At 42.6% G+C, this 17,317-nt stretch overlaps 1 protein-coding gene across 1 annotated transcript; it reads left to right on the forward strand.

The window, feature by feature from the left end:
• Positions 1–8,455: 8,455 nt before the first annotated feature.
• On the forward strand, positions 8,456–16,003 carry LOC125537112. Its single transcript, XM_048700412.1, has 18 exons — positions 8,456–8,689; positions 9,513–9,792; positions 9,980–10,238; positions 10,829–11,066; positions 11,170–11,326; positions 11,408–11,629; positions 12,136–12,606; positions 12,783–12,989; positions 13,838–13,987; positions 14,086–14,268; positions 14,355–14,447; positions 14,529–14,599; positions 14,727–14,823; positions 14,926–14,982; positions 15,057–15,104; positions 15,187–15,273; positions 15,433–15,545; positions 15,632–16,003. Exons 2-18 carry the CDS (start codon positions 9,634–9,636, stop codon positions 15,762–15,764), a joined length of 2,745 nt encoding a protein of 914 aa, XP_048556369.1. The 5' UTR covers positions 8,456–8,689; positions 9,513–9,633; the 3' UTR covers positions 15,765–16,003.
• The last annotated feature ends 1,314 nt before the right edge of the window (positions 16,004–17,317 follow it).

The following is a 17,317-nucleotide window of genomic DNA, read 5'->3' on the forward strand; positions in this document are numbered from 1 at the left end:
ACATTTTCATCGAAGCCTTCATCGAAACTCTCTCCGAACGCTGGATCTACTGTGTTATCACAATACTTACCAAAATGACCAGACCCACCACACCTTGTGCACTTACGCTTCCTCGCTCCAAGTCCAGCTCCTTCGCTGCGAGGTCTGATTCGACTCTTCCTTGGTCTACCTGCTGCTCTCTTCAGAACTGGAGCGCAAAGCTTGAATCCAGGGTCCACCATGTCCCATTGTTGTTTTCCCTCCATAGCAGGAAAGGCATAAGCATATGTGGCTTTGAACCTTGCAACGGAGTAGTAATCATGCACATACTGCTGTATGTTCCCTGCTGGACCTGGGAAAGAAGTGATGAAAAACAAGGCATGAATGCATGGCAACCCAGTTATCTGCCATTGCCTACAACTGTAAGTTCTAGCTTCTAAATCAACTGGATATCTCCATTCCCTCTTCTCTTTATCCAAATATGATATCTCTGCTGTGGTACCCGAGTAAAGAGTCATGTTCATTTCCAAGCCTGTTGTCCTCTGCTTCAGTTCATTCATCACGGCAGGGATGATAATGTGGCCCATGAATTTTTCCTCGGCTATTCCTGCACGATAATGAAATTTCTGCATGTATTCTATCCTTGTCCTGTTAAGCAAATCCACCACATAATGACCCTTTAGTTTCCGGATCGTTGAGTTGAAAGACTCTACTAGATTATTGTGCACATAGTCAACTTTGCTCACTTCACTGAATTGGCTTCTGGCCCATAACTTGGAGTGATGTGTTTCCAAGTATTCTTTCACTTTGGGATTCATGTATAACTGCCTTAAGTGGTAGTTGTGCTTCTTCACACTGCATGTCAAAGATGCTGGCCATAAATTGTCGGTATACACCTTTCCTTTGAATTTCTTCATGAAATTTGCAGCAAGGAGACGCATGCATTCCCTATGCTCTACTCCAGGGAACACATTGTCCACGACCACTTCTAAACCTTTGCAGGCATCTGTATGAATGACCAACCCATTGGGATGTGCAATAGCCCGACAGAGATTATGTAAAAACCAAGTCCAGCTCTCCTCAGACTCTGTCTCCAGCACACCATAGGAAACTGGAAATACAAAACTATGTGCATCAACTGCACAAGCTGCTACTAACTGTCCTTTAAACCTTCCTGTGAGAAAAGTGGCATCAATAGCCAAATAAGGCCTGCAGCCTGCCAAAAAACCCCGGCGACAAGCCTCAAAGCAGACAAAAACCCTCCTAAAGCATTCCTTGGTCTTTGTCACTCCCCTGAATGTGTACTCCATGGTGTGGTGATCAATATCTACAATACTACCTGGGCTTGTCCTCTCCACTTCACCTTTGAATGAATACAACAATTGAAAACTTTCCTGCCAGTTACCATAAATAGAATCCATAGCATGTTGTTTACCATTGAACAACCTCATGTATGGTAAATCTATCTTGAACTTATCTTTGATGTTCTTCTGCAATTCCTTTGGACCCACTTGCTGGTTTTCTTTCACCCACTTCTTTACTTCTTCTGCCACCCATCTTGACTTGGCTCTACTGATTGTATCCTTCCTAAGAGTTGATTCCTGGCATGTGTGCTTAAAAGGGTTCACTTTGACCTGAACATTAGTGCTATTCCGCATTTTAGATGCAAGCAGCCTCCATGGACAACCCTCAGTCGGACAGTGCACTCTGTAACGTACTTGATCGCTCTTGTCAACTTTGAAAGTACGTTCTACCTTGATGCAGTATGTCACAAGTGCATTTCTACACTCATTCATGGATGCAAAAACTGTACCTTCTTCCATATGAGGGTTCAAAGGGTCCCATTCAACAGCTGCAAGGTCTTCGTCCTAACCCATCGCGTCATCATCCACACGGACTGCATTGTGAGCCTCATCTTGGTTTTCAGTCCGAGGTGCCCATCGTAAATTCCGAATAACATCAGAATATAGCTTCTCTTCATCAACCCAGAATTGTAGCCATCAGGCTCCACTTCAAGGGGGACCCTACTGCTATTTCCCACACTTGTCGAGCCACCACGTCGCCGTGCACCAACTGATCTGTTCTGGCCAGAGATGCCATTACGACGACTTGGTTCTCCCCGAGATGTTGCACCCGCCATCCTAGGTCCAAATGCCTGCTCAAGCACATCAACTTGCAGCCTCACATGAAAATTATCTTTCTCTTTATGCCTAACAAACATGGTAGCTAGCTCTTCATCATTACTAACTGTCACCCAATTCTTTTCCCCATCATAGTATTTGTATACCACTTCATCAAGCAAACCCCAAGGATATTGGCTACAAATTACCTCCTCAAATTGTCTGAAACTCCAATTACTAGCCATTGGAAACCGATAATCAAAATCTCCTTGGTATTTCTTCTTATCCTTTGCATCGAACATGTACCGGTCCCTTCTAATGTGCACCATGAAAGCAAACCGCAACTCCATCCTAACCGGCGAAAAACACAGACGCAATCAGCACACTAATTGGGAAAACCTACTCGAATCGAGTGTTCAAATGCACAACTAAGCTCAATCTAAACAAGAGGCGAGACTTACCCCTCGGGAACCCAGTTGTGGACGCGGCGGATCTTCGGCCCGATGCCTGCCTCGCCAAATACTCCGGGGTCGCCGCTGCTCACCATTTCGCCCTAGGGTTCTTCCTCCTAGTTCAAATAGCTCTAGCAGCCCCCCACCTTTGAGCGCTCCGGCCGGGCGCACGGAAGGAGGCCGCGCTGCGGATCGAGCAGGTGGCGGGCGCCCCACCCGTGGCGTCGCAGGAAGGTGGTGGGCGTCACGGGTAGCCCTGGAGCGTAGGCGCAGGAAGGTAGCGGCGGAGCAGGCCGTGCAACTGGTGGCGGGGCAGGTGCTGGCCGCGGCGCAGGTGGTGGCGGCGGCGGCGCAGGACAGCCGGCCGGGCGGATGGGTGTGAGCTAGAATGATTTGGGGATTTAGTTGCACGGGCCTACATGTCAGCTCCGGACCCACGTCCACGCGGTCCCACGTGTAAGCTCCGGACCCACAACCACTAACGCCGGCGAACGGAATGGACTCAAATATGGCCGTTTGGCCTCGTCATAGTTGCTGTGCTCGGACTAGGGGCAAAACTGAGCTCATGGACACCACTAAGGGCAAAAGGATAATTAACCCTTTCTTTTAAAGTTGGCTCACGCACCTAGCAACCGAACCGGCTGAGATAAACACATGCAGCTAGTCAGCTATGTAGCATACAACAAACAAGCTGGCTGGACATGTCTTATTTTCCATTATTAGCATCTATTAAATTTTTGGTCACATACCATATGAGGGGCTTAGAGGTCTTTTCAGGTGTCGTTTAACATTGTTAAGGCTTAAAATGGACGAAAGTGTTATAAAGGGCATAAAATTTAGACTTGATATTATATAGGAAAGAAAATATTTTTCAGTGTCAAATAGGGAAAGAAAATTTAAGACAGTGTTAAATAAGGAATTCTCTCATCGTGTTGCTCTGGACCGGCATGAATGTGGGGCGAGGAGCGAAACTACAGTTGTAGTGGGTGCGCCGGAGATTATTTTGGGTGTGTCCCATCGGTAGGGCACGTGCTTGACGGTGTTCGGACGCCTGCATGCAACCGGTTTGCGGGATTTCAAATGCACGAACACGTCCATGGACAGACAGGGATTCGCGTTAGATGGCAAAATATGTCCAGAATCAGAGATTTAAACCACGCCATCTTCCGGCCAGATGGGCCAGACCGAGGACTTCCATGACAATTTACTGATTGGCCATACTCAAAAGACTAGAGGCGTGTACAAGAAAAATTCCTCAAGATTTGGCACAAACTCCAAGGATACATACTTCGACTACAACACGATTTACCAATACATAGCCGCCTTAGCTGTAACACAAATAGATGTATTTTCTTTTCACAAGTATCTGGAAAACTCACATGCAGCTGGAAAATGATTTGTCTGAGCATATGTGGGTTCAAGTTGGCAACCAATAGATGTATCTTCTGTTCACATGTATTTAAGACAATTTAATTTTTATTCAGCTTGTAAAACTATGCTTAGTTTATTTGATTTTGAAACTATGCTTTTATTTGGTTGTGAAACTATGCTATTTTTTATATGTTTGCTTGTGAAATAATGCAACATGTGTGTATATTTGTTGAAAAAAGACGATCAGCCAGCCACGCCGGTAAATATGAGTCGGCACGTTGGCCGCATCACCGGCTCAAATCAAAAAAGAGGATGGACGTCGAGCGGATGGTCGACCCAAACGGATGAAAAATGGACAAAACCGCCGTCAATTTGGGTCGGCACGTAGAAGTTGCTCTAAGGATCAGAAGAGTGAATTTGGCCGCACATGGAGTCATATGGCCGACATGTAGGTACCCTTTAATCTTTACCTTGTTTTTGCGGGTAAAATAAGTTGGACCGTACCCTTTGAGTGTGCAGGTGATGGACATAAAGATGTGCGCATGCTGCTGTTTGCAGCACCATGACCAAGATATAAAATGCCCGTATACATATATCGACTGTTGGTCCATTGAGTCATAGCCATTTTATATCTTGTCGTCGGGGTAAAGTTTGTGTGTGCACACCTTTGAACGTCTCGCTCTCGCTGATTGTCACATGGCAATAGTACTTTGCTGGGAGACTCCTTGTCGGCTGCTGCGTCTGGCCGACCGATTCATCCTTATCTGCGTCTGGCCTTTTCTTTTTTCATAATAGGGGAATTCATCCTTATCTGCTATGTTCATCCGATTCAGTTCCCTCCCTGGGTTTCTGCGTTGTTCAGGTCTCGTCCTTCATTTACTTCGTGCGGGCCTGCTGATTCTGGCCCATGGACCGCAACGCTGGACTTTTGCTTTCTTTGATTTTTATCGGTTTGCTCTTCAAATATTTATTTTCAAACTAACTTTTTTCTCTTCTTTGTTTTTTTTTCAAATGCACATTGAACATCTATCCGAATAATGTCGAACGTTTGTCCAATTCACGTTGAACACGTTTTAGATACACGGTGAACTTTTTTAAAATGCATATTGAACATTTTATCAATACATGATCAACATTTACTAAACACATTTCCATTTTTTTAAATGAATTGAATTGAACATATTTTAAACACAAGATGAACATTTTATAAATACATGGTGAACATTTCCTAAGCACGTGTTGAATATTTTTTGAAAACAAGTCGACCAATTGTTTTAACACACGGTCATTTTTTTCAATATGTTAATTACTCGGTAGCATTTAATAAATTTGAAAGAAACTGCTAACCCTAGTAGCCCCCGAGACTTAGACCGGTTTGAAAAACTGGCCTGAGGTTCAAATCGGAACTCGGGTAACTTACTTAGAAAACGCGCAGTATGCAGTAGCTCCCGAGACTAGTTGGTACCTCGACGTACCCCTTCGTGCTGACCGTAGCTCCCTCATAGAGGGACCCATGCACGCCTCCTCCCCCTTCCTCTCCCCCCTAGCCGTAGGCTAGCCCATGCTGATCCTCCACTCCACTGCCTCTCCCATCTAGCCATCGTCCTAACCTATGAGCGGGTAAATCGAACCCATCTACGCCTCCATTCCTTCGCCGCACTGCTCCTAGCTTCCCCAAAGCTCCAGCGCCATGAGAATTGTTTCCAGTTCCACAAAGCAAGCAGAAACGTGGTAAAATTCCACAAAGCCTACCATGTATGTACAAAATCACCAGCAAAATTATCATACATTTTGGACAAATCAACTCCCCCAAGCTTAGATGTTTAATCGTCTCTGAGCAAATACCGCAACTTTTAAGAAAGAAGTCATCTTGATTATGAGATATGGATAACAAAAATGAATGAGTCCATCAGATAATTCTAGACTTCAAACCAGATAGATAATCTAACTATGAATTACCGTATCTGATGGGGTCCTATAACCAGGGTACCTGACCTAAGGGAGCCCGGCCTCGACCTTGACAAGGGCTCACCAGGCCTAAGGGATATCATGGAGCCCAAAGGGGGCGAAGACGATGAGCGTGTTATCCAAGACAGAGGGAGGCGGCCAAACCTATCTAACCTACCCTGTCACGTAAACCCCAGGCCTCTCATGTCTAATAAAGGGAGGCCTAAGTCCTCATTAGAGATCCAATGTGGACATCCAACTCTCGGTAGACATCTCATACACCATTGTAAACCTCTGCACGAGGTATCCCCTCACTATGGATAACAAGAAGAAGAAGCATGATGCAGGGTATTACTCTTCGGAGGCACGACCTAGGTAAATTATGTGTGCAGACTTTGTCTCGGTACTTCCGATCTCGTCATGAACCCTACGAAAGGATCTGACGGGAATTTGCTCCATCAGTATCTCCACTTCAATTAGAAGATCATGAAGTCTTCCACACCTCACTATTTATCAGTTAGCATACGTGTCCCAATTCTATGCGATAATTCACCCATCCTTCAGGCAAACAAGTTGCACCGGACTTCTACTCCCTCCGTTCCTAAATATAAGTTGTTGGGGGGAGTGTAAACTAAACTCCCCCAACAACTTATATTTCAGAACAGAGGTAATGGTTTTTATTTTTCTTCCCCTTCTCTTTAAAGAACCAGACCTAAACCCATTTGACATCCTATTTTGCTTTAAGCGTGACATGAAAAGATAGAGATGGTTCAAGGTATCAATAATGGGGTTCCATGTGTGTTTGATTTATTTTAGAGATCATTTTTACTAGAGAAGCAACTGGTTCTTTATTATTTTGCTTAGCTCACTAGACATCTGTCTTCACCAAGTACACAATTAAATTTGACATCTAACATGATTTCAAGCATATGAGAATGGAGCATTCATAAAAACATCCACGACTCATTGTATATAAGAATCTTTCCTCCATCAAAAGAAGCATGATAGTCCATGTTTATTTCACCAAACTATTAACTTTTAACTGAAAATTAACTAGAGAAAAATGATAAGGGATGCAAAAGGGCTTCAAAATCCCTCCAAGCTTAACATGCTAAGCCGGTTAGATTCATTTAATCTCCTTTTTGTTGGTGCCCGTGTTTTGTTCAGGCGGAAGTAGAGTGACGCTGGTGAGCATGTCGATTAGAAGCTTGTTGGTCACTTCCAGGTCCGCAATGCGAGCCCTATATATGCGCAGCGTCTCGTCTTGGTTGCTAGTGATGATTCTCAGGCTCGTATACAGTGCATCCTGAGTCTTTGCAGCGAGTGCCACCTCCATCTCATTGATTTGCCCAGTCCAAAATTTATTTTTTAGTTTTAGAACTACTAGCATATACCTTGTTCTAAGCAGAGGGTGTAGGGTTCGCGAGGCGTCTCTTCCTTGGGAGTCCTACGGTGATGCGTGCACCAATGGTGTGCTTCCTGTGCGCCTTGGGGTCGGTCTGCTGAGGCTCTCCCATCGGATCATGCATGGTGCAGTTGCTAAAACTGCACTTGCCCATGACGATTGGAGTGTTGCTGACGAAGTCGATATGGTCCCCGGTGGAGAAGAGAATGTCCATGTTTTCCAACTGGCGATCAGCGCCGATGTTCTAAAAAAACAATGTCCAGAAGGCATTTCCTTATTAATTGTCCATATACCAAAATGAGAAAAAAAATATAGAAGACCAGCCCATACAATATGGCATATTTGTCATGCATGAACACAGCAATCGGTTCCAGTGCCTAGTTCAAGGAGTAATTTACAATCCATTACTTCGCTAATTTACATCAATATATATGAAGCGCACAAAAGAGCTACTGCCCCTAACGCTGACGCAGCACGCACAGCCGCCGGCGTCGATTGTGTCGATCCTGGGCTAAGGAGGAGTCGTCAGAGGATCAAAGGTCGCCAAGTGCTGCCTCGGGCGCAGCTCTCACCAGGGCTGCCGCGGCCTCCGGGTCTGCGTACATTGTCCCGGCGCCGACGAGACGGTTGCTCTCCCCAGGGCTGTCGCCACGGCCGCAAGGCCTGCCCTGGCATCCGGCGCCACGTCCTCCTCCATCTCAGACAAAAGCCTGCGCCTTGTGCGGCGACCAGCGACCTAGCAACGACCGGCTCGTGCCTTGGCAGGAGTCGAGGCGGGCAGAGGAGGCGACCTAGCAACGACGGCTTGCCGGATCTAACCGCGACGAGTGGAGGCAAGGTGGTAGAGCAGACATTGCGGTGCCGGCGGCGCAACAAGCCAGAGTCGACAAAGCTGAGGGGACGGCTTGTGTTTCGTTGCCGGAGAAGATGAGCCCGAGGACGGACAAAGGTGAGCCGGAGATGTATTTCGTTGCCGGAGATGTATTTTGTGCAACAAACGTCATGTTGCAATTGCAACAAAGTTCTTATTGTAAGAAAGTTCTGGGTGGAGCCTCACAAAATAAAGTTTTGCAACAAGGACCCAGTTGCAAGTTGCCACAAGATTTTGGTTGCAAAAAAGTTAAAAAAAAGGTTAGACGACAAATGTCCAGTTGCAATGATGAAATCACGATGAGCAGGCAAAAAGATCCGCCGGTCGTCTCTCCTTCCCACTCCTCCCCGCCGTACGAGGCGCACACTCCTCTCTCCTCTTGATCCGCTCTCTGCCGCTGGCGGTTCCGGCTAGATCCGCCCCCCCCCCCCCCCCCCCCCCCCCCCAGCTCGTCGGCGCACGTCCTCCTGCTCCGCTCGGTGCGACCTTCCTCCACTACGTCGCCTTCTGGTCCCACGGCCGTCCCCCCTTCGTCTTTGACTCGGTAATCTCTCGGTTCCTCCCCTTCCCTCTCTCGTGCTCTCGGTGACACAGCCAGTGAGCTTCTTTTTTTTCGCGCCAGTGAGCTGTGGCTGACTGTGGCGCCATTGATTGATGGCTAGCTAGTTCCTATGGCTGTCGAATGGTTTGCCCAGTTTCCGTGCTAGCATTTTTGTATTGCTGCTGGCGTGGTCCTATTTCTGGCTACTGATGCTATGAGTTTTAAGTAATGGTTGTCCCCATGGTTATTACGTATTAGCTACTGATGCTATGAGCTTCGGATTGTACTTTTGTTTTATGGTTATCTATGGATCATGTGGCTAGCTGCCTTTCCTTTTTTTTGTAGTTAGCTATGGATCATGCTTCTGTTTTATGGTATCTAAATTTCTACTTAATGGGATTGGCCGCTAATGGATGGATGGATTGGACAGAAAACTATTAGTAGTAACTAATGGAGTTAGTGTGCTGGCAGGCAGGTGCCTGTAATTGTCGAAGGGTTTCCTCCCCATTCTCCTTTCTCTAGAGATGCATATATTCTTTACCTATGCAAAGAATCAACCAACTTCCTTTCACAGCAGCTGATTCTCTAACTTTTTTTTTCTTCTGATTATTATTAGATAACTACTGCTGCTGTTTGGAATTTGAGCTTTGTTGTCTTAAATTTTTTTGGATAGTTGAAGAAGGCCAATATTTTGGGGCACTAGTTTTGGGCATCTGGAAAAGCAATTTTTTGCAATTCCTAACATCCACTTATTGTCTTATTATGTAAGTTACTTTTTACAGTGGGTGCAATACACTTGACAGCTAGTTTTTTCTGTTTTACACAGTATCTTGCTTTGGTTAAATCGCTCACTGACAAGTTGCCACACCACAACTTATTGAGGGCTCCAGCAGAAAGTAAACAGTGATTGCCATCATTTGAGAGTGTTTTGTAATTATAAAATAAAAATGGACGGTGAATCTAGGAGATGCAATATCCAGGAGAACATATTACAAGATGAAATTACAAGGCCATGCAAGTTACCATTCCAATATTTAAAGGAAATCACAAACAACTTCTCTACTGAGAGAGAACTTGGTCTAGGTGCTTACGGTGTGGTGTATAAGGTAAGATTAAAGCATAGTTTTCGTCTTTTCAATATGTGTGTTGATCCAAAAACAGATCCTTATTAACACATAATTTTTTGTCTTTCCAATATGTGTGTTGATCAAAAAAATATCCTTATTAACAAGAGGCTTTCAATATGTGTGTTGATCCAAAATCATATCCTTATTAACAAAAGGCTTTAAACAGGGAGTGTTACCAAATGGAGGACTGATGGCTGTGAAGAGGCTTAAGGTGTTAATGCCAGGCTCTGAGAAGCAATTTGAAAACGAGGTTTATCATGTTATGAGTCTTAATCACCCAAATATAGTGCGATGCGTAGGGTATTGCTATGAAACACAGAATTTATGTTTAAACTACGATGGAAAATACATTTTTGCTGAGACGGCTGAGAGGTTGCTTTGTATGGAGTATATGCCTGGGGGAAACCTTGATAACCATCTTGCAGGTACGACAGTTTGTATGTGACATATCTGGTTTCTTAAAAAAGAACCTTTTTTCGAATTGCAGTTTGTGTGGTTTGTTAGCATAGTTATTACTCCCTCCGTCCCACAATGTAAGACGTTTTTGCAAGCTAGTTTAGCTTGCAAAAACATCTTATATTATGGGACAGAGGGAGTACTAAATTAAGATTACCTATTTGCTCACATGTGCTCCCTCCATTAAAAAATTTACTTATTTTTGCAAATTCGATGCTTCATTGTTTTAAAATAGTTGTTATTTCTTCATTAAGACAATTAAACTGTAGTTTAGTAAATCCTGTATCGCTGATTTAGTACTACTACTAGTGGAGGTTGAGTGGTTGCAGTATGTCATGTGGTGATTAAACTACATGGGTAAGCGTAGTCTGATCCCATACCATTTTTAGTTCCGTGAAATGATATAAAGATCAATTTATATATTTTGGTGGTTGAATGGAAGAGGACAACATAAATTAGAACACTAGAACTTTGCAGTCCTTTCATATGATATCAGCACAACAATATATATTTTCAGATTACATTTGTTGAAATGCACTTCTTTTGGTTACATATGTAGATGAATCGCATGGACTTGATTGGCACAAGCGCTACAATATAATTTGTGGGATTTGCTATGGCTTACATTACCTTCACGAGGAGTGGGAAGTTAATACTCCCATTATTCACTTGGACCTAAAACCAGCGAACATATTACTCGATGACGATATGCTACCAAAGATTGCGGATTTTGGTCTGTCAAGGCTTTTCAGTGAACAACAAACTCGAGTTTGCACTAGAAGTCGTAGTGGAACATGGTAAGTTAAATATCCCTACACTGCTTTTTAGTGATCAGCAACATGCCGTTCCTTTACAATTCTCTTGACGCCTCAAAGCCTTACCGTCCGTGCTGTGGTGCAGTGGTTACATGGCACCAGAATACATAAATCAAGGTATAATCACAACTAAGTCAGACATATTCAGTTTGGGTGTGATAATTATACAGATAATAACGGGGCACAGGAACTACCCTTCGCCTTTTGATACCGAACTGTCGTACCATGACTTCGTTGAACTTGTAAGTAATTGTGTTTCAACATTTAAGATGGTATTTTATCTTTGCATAGTTTAATTTTATATCCCTGTTCTAATTTCACAGGTGCTTAAGAAATGGAGAAAAAGGTTGGAAGCAGCATCATGCGACACATCATCACTCGAAACAGACTACCAACAAATAAAAAGTTGCCTGGACATGGGTCTAAGCTGCTTGGAAACTGACCCAACAAAAAGGCCATCAACAACAGAAATTACCAAGAGGCTTATTAGATGCGGAAGCACCAATTTCCATGTTGGCGGTGATAAAAGACCACCAACGCTTAAGGTATGACCACTTAATGATAATGCATTGTAGAACATTTTATTGTTCTTTTCTTTTAGGGAAACTAGCTTGCATGCACATGAAGTTTACATCACCCATACAAAACTTCGTAAGACAGTGGCCCTTTACTCAGTACATTAGTAAGGGCGTATACAATGGTGCTATCTTACGAGTGCCACGTAGGATAATGTTGAGATGAAGGAAAGGGAAACTTGAAAAAAAGGTTTGTCTTCTCTTAATTAGAGATGATCTCTTAGCAACAATATCTCTCACCACATATTTAGGCATATCTGGTTACTAGAGATAAGACTAAGAGATAACCCATTGTACATCATGTTTTTATTGCTATCTCTAGATTACATGGCAGGCTTAAAGTAAGACTATCTTGTCAACAATTGTACATGCCCTAAGACAACATATCTAGCGTTGAGCATTCAAAAAGAAGTCACCACTGGAGAAAATCTGTCCAGATGCCATTTCTTGCTAATCCTTGGAGCTTTTTTATGCAGATTACGACTGACCCGAGGGAGTTTCTTCTGATCAATCCCAGCGAGCTCCAGTTCTGTTTGGAGTTAAACAAACGAAACCGTTGCCTTGTACATCTAACTAACAATACAAATGAGCATGTTGCGTTTTCTTTTGGGGCTACGAGCGCGATGAACAACTACAGCATTGAACCGACTAGTGCCTTTATCTGTCCATGGTCCACATTTACTGTCTTTGTTACAATGGAAGAACTGCGTGAGTTACCATCGCGCATGCAGTGCAACGATGAATTCCTTGTACAGACCATCGTATTGAGGGGAAGTGGACTCACATCCAAGCACATTACCGATGGTAGTTTCAACATGTCGAGCAGTGTGGTGCACAAGGCAAAATTGACGGTTGCTTATGTGCCACCAGCCCAACCGCCATCCCTATTACATGTACGGTCTGAGGAGATAAAGGCATCAGATCTGCATAGATTAGAAATATTTTGGGTAAGTTCATTCACAAAAATTTCAATCTATTCTAATCAGGGGGCTCAATGGAAGTGCAGGTCAACCGCTACCTCGAGTAGTATGTTCCGGTTTTCTCGCTTATGAAAAGCTAGCTTTTGCACAGTTACTTTGGCCGTCGCAGTGTTCTGTCCTAACTCCTCTTTTATCATGTCTAGAACTTTGTGCCCCAGGACAAACAAAACGAAGACAAACAAAACAAAGACATATTGATTCGGTTCATATGTCAAAATCTTGGATTCTCGAATGGCGGGCCAATTGCAGCCTGTATTGTCTACAGGTGCCTTTTACACTGGAAATCATTTGGAGCTGTACACACTAATGTTTTCAGTGGTATTATTACGAGCATGCGTAGTAGAATAAAGGTAAATATTTACGGCAATGTGGTCCATACATGACCCACAAAAACCTGTGGATTTACGGCAATGTGGTTCATGCTCGACCAATTAATCCTGCCACTTTTATACATGTGTATGGGAGAGATGGTTTCTGATTTGGCTTCTACGCATATGGTTCAAGTAATTGTAATCTGCATATGTTTACCTAATTGATTTGAATTTAAAACCGAATCCGCTAACTGATTCTCTAAGAAATCCACCATGTAAAAAGACCATATTATCCTCTTAACTAAAGAGCTAAGCAGTAATCTCAACCATTAAGCTGCATCAATTTTTGTGGTGTACATGGTCTAACATGTTCCAAATGTATGACTATTTCTGGATATTTTTATACAAAAAATGTGACTTTCTCGTAGTGCTCTCACTGACAAAAGACGAAGCAAAATCCTCTATGTAATGGCAGGAAAAAGAACAACAGTAGTAATAATAAAAATGATCGAAATGGTCAAGGACAAAAGATGAAACCAAGATGAGCGATTTATTACACATGTACATTTTGTTTGCGTAAAGCGATTTATTTATGAATAGCTGTGGTTGTTCTGCATAATAGAGTGAGAGCACGGAGTATCAATATGGGAGTACAACATTTAAATGCAGCAATACCATGTAATATCTTTTGTTTTACGTTTTTTTTGTGGAACTATGACCGGCAAAAGCCAGCATGCACCAAGCTTTTATTAAATGGAATAAAACAAAAAACTGTACAACGGAAAGAGAATTAGAGAGGTTACTAGGTGAGACATCACAATACTCCAATCTACTATGAGGATTTACGGTATTTCAGTTAGTTAATTTCAGCTTCTTCCTTCCCACAGGCCCAGGACAATGATATGTTAGCATATTGGCTCTCCAATTCATCGACATTATTACTGCTTATGGAGCGAACACTGAAAACAACTACAGAAGTTAGATTCATTCCTCGGAGAGGAATTATAACTGCCAAAGTGTTTGGTAGTGTGTTCGGGGTAAAGCATCTTTCCTCTCCAGTTTTTACTGTTGGTACTCTAGAAGTCTAGATTCGTAGTTTGAATTTTTCTTAATTAATTGCTTCTGAAAACATTAGAGAAATCGAGCTGCTGCTGGTAGCCACTTGATTGGAGGCAATGGTGGTCTTCAGAAAGTTAAAGCCAAACATCCAGCTCTGGTTTTCAAGAGAAACCTTAGAGGTTTCACTGAGAAGGTTTATGGAATGATAAGAGATAACTTGATGAAAGAGATATCTCCGTTGCTTGGGTGTTGCATCAAGGCATGGATAATGGACTATGATGCGTTTTATTTTATAAAAGAAAGATAAACATCGGGCTTTTGTTTTCCTGACACTTTGTTTTGCAGGCACCAACAATATTATGTCAAGCACTGTTTGACCATTGGCAGAGCATTGTCAATATATTAACAGACTACTTGAGTGTTTTGAAAGCCAATCATGTATGTAACGAAACTATGAGTAATCACGTACCATTTTTTAAGTAAGTAGATGCATTGACATGCCATTTCTAATATCTGCAGGTCCCGTCATTCTTAATCAGCAAAATGTTCACTCGAGTCTTCTCATTTATTGATGTTCAGTTGTTCAATAAGTAAGAATTAGCTATTTCTGAGTGTATTTACATCAGTATACGCTTTTGATTATATAAGATTCTTAAGTATTAAGATACTGTGGACTAATAAACAGAAAAGATTGTTACAATGCTCCTTATCTTGTAGTTTGCTTCTATCTGAGTGCTGTTCATTCAGCGATGGAGAATATATCAAAACTGGATTAGCTAAGTTAGAACAGTGGTGCATCTATGAGACTGATCAGGTCCTCCACCCCCCCCCCCCCCCCCCCCCCCCCCCCCCCCCCCCCCCCCCCCCCCCCCCCCCGGGTCGTCTCTCCACGAGACTAATGATATGTGGTACACAGTATGCAGGCTCTTCCTGGGAAAAACTGAAGCACATTAGAGGGGCAGCTATATTCCTTGTAAGTGTTCTGTGTTGACCGAGTGTTTGGTTTGCAAGTTGCTGAGTGGATAATCTAACGAATTGTATTACTAGACTATGCGTGATAAACAGAAGAAAACATTGGAAGAAATCACTTGCCATGTAAGTGGTGTTTGAACTCTGTTAAGTACAGTCATTTATTATCACGTTTGTTGGATGCATGTAACACGTTGTAAGCTTTCAGGTGCTTACCAAACCGCAGATATACCGAATCTGTACACTTTATCGGGATGACAGATATGGCACCAATGACGTTTCACCCCTTATTGACGTAAGCTCCATTTAATCCCCATTATCAGTGAGATTTAAGCGGCGGCGAATCATCAAATGTGCTTCATTTGGAGTAGCAAAGCTCAATTTCCAGTCAGTGTCCATATATATTTATTTATTTATCACTATGGTTCTTGATGAAGAAAAAACATGATTGTAGATTCTCCGGAGTATGGAATGTGCAATGTGGAAAGATGGGTGGTATATTATACTGAACTGGTCGATAATCGTGGCAAAACTACATTCTGTGCTGTTGGCTGATGACTCAGCAAGGTTATTCCTGAACAAAAGTTCAGTAAAATCAATAATAACTACACTTTTTGCAAAAATCTGATCTCGCATGGCACTTCTAACTACAGCATTCCATTCTTGGTGGACGACGTCCTGGAGTCAATGAAGGAATTCGCGTTGACAGATGTTGATATGCCACCTCTGATCAGGGAGAATCCTCAGTTTGACTTCCTACGGCGAAGACCAGAATTCTGCCCATGACTGCCGCCTCAGTTGCTGCACCACTTCTCTTGCGTTGCGTTGCTGGATTCCTTGAAAATTTGTGTTTGATGCAGAACACTCCACAATTGATTCCGGGAGAAAGGAAAATAGCAAATAGGAGTATCAGAACTCCTGCTCTACATAGGAATGCATGTGCAACAAACTCATTCCTGAAGTAGGTCCTTCCAACTGTACATATATGTAATATGTTTGAAGGAAAATCTTGTTGTAGTCTGTTATATGCCTGTACTACAGCTTTCACCTTGGGACATATTTTGATGAACAAATACCTATCATAACTCATGTGCTATCAGTTCATTATAAATGAAATCGGGAGCTAGGCTCTTCACCTTCGGAAACAAATACCCCTCATCCAAACAGGCTTAAGTTTTTTTTCCCTCATAAAGGGAGATGTTATTGACTCTGACGTCGCTTTGAGGCGATACAAGCATAGAGTTCACACCCATCCTTTGTATAACGAGATGCACACAACCTATACAAAACCATGAAAATTTTAACTATGGGATGAGTTGTTAGAAATCAAGAAGCCACACCACATGATCAAATCCTAGAAGAACCAGGCCCTTGCATGTAGAGAGAATTCCTTATGTAACATTGGCTTAATTGTTTTGCCCTATTTGACACTGGAAAACTTTTTCTTCCTTATCTAACACCAAATCTAAAATTTGTTCCCTTTGTGACACTTCCGTCCATTTTGAGTACTAACGGTGTTAAATGACGCCCGAAAAGACGATTTCATCCCTGATGCAACTTGTGACCAAAATTATTCACATGACTAAAGAAGCAATTACTTTTTCCTGTTGTTCAATGCAAAATTGGGCAGAACCTCCACCGTAAGCATGTAAAATATCCATATCTCGGATTTAAATTATTTCAAAATTTAGTTCGAAAATTCATCAAAAACTCCACTATAATTTGATGCCATATCCCCTGCACACAATTCACACATACATAATTCAAGAGTAAAGTGCATTGTAGGTCCTCAAAGTATTTCAGGGGTGTCAAGTAGGTCCTCGAACTATGAAAATCATTATCCAGGTCCTCGAAGTGCAGTAAGTGTGTCATTTAGGTCTAAAATCTGCTTAACCCCATCTGACTGGCAGCTGGTGCCGTTGACCGCGACACATACGTGATGAACAGTGCACCCTGGACAGTAAATCGAAGAAAAATCCCAGCTGAAAAGAAAAATCTTTATTGAAGCGTGGTGCGTGAACAGTGAAATAGGAAAAAAATCCCAAATACATTCTTTTTCTTTGCCATCGAAGCGTGTGTGTGAATAGTAAAATTGAAAAAAAATCCAAAACGAAATAAATGTTCGCAACTTTAAAAAAAATGTTAGTGAATGATAAATTGTAAAAGAAAAGAAAATATGTTCGCGAACCACAAATATTGTTCGCGGATATGGAAAAAATGTTCGTGACTTTGCAAATGCTATTACAGTCGCAAACGTTTTTGTAATGTCGCGAACATTTTTTTTCCATATCCGCGAACAATTTTTGTGGTTCGTGTACATATTTTCTTTCCTTTAAAAT

Source organism: Triticum urartu, chromosome 2, assembly GCF_003073215.2.
Source record: "Triticum urartu cultivar G1812 chromosome 2, Tu2.1, whole genome shotgun sequence".
Taxonomy (NCBI): Eukaryota; Viridiplantae; Streptophyta; class Magnoliopsida; order Poales; family Poaceae; genus Triticum; species Triticum urartu.

Coding starts and splice junctions, on each gene's coding strand:
- LOC125537112 (XM_048700412.1), top strand. CDS start 9,634: ATGGACGGTGAATCTAGGAGATGCAATATCCAGGAGAACATATTACAA. Junction 9,793..9,979: donor CTTACGGTGTGGTGTATAAG/GTAAGATTAAAG, acceptor GGCTTTAAACAG/GGAGTGTTACCAAATGGAGG. Junction 13,988..14,085: donor TGTTTGGTAGTGTGTTCGGG/GTAAAGCATCTT, acceptor TGAAAACATTAG/AGAAATCGAGCTGCTGCTGG.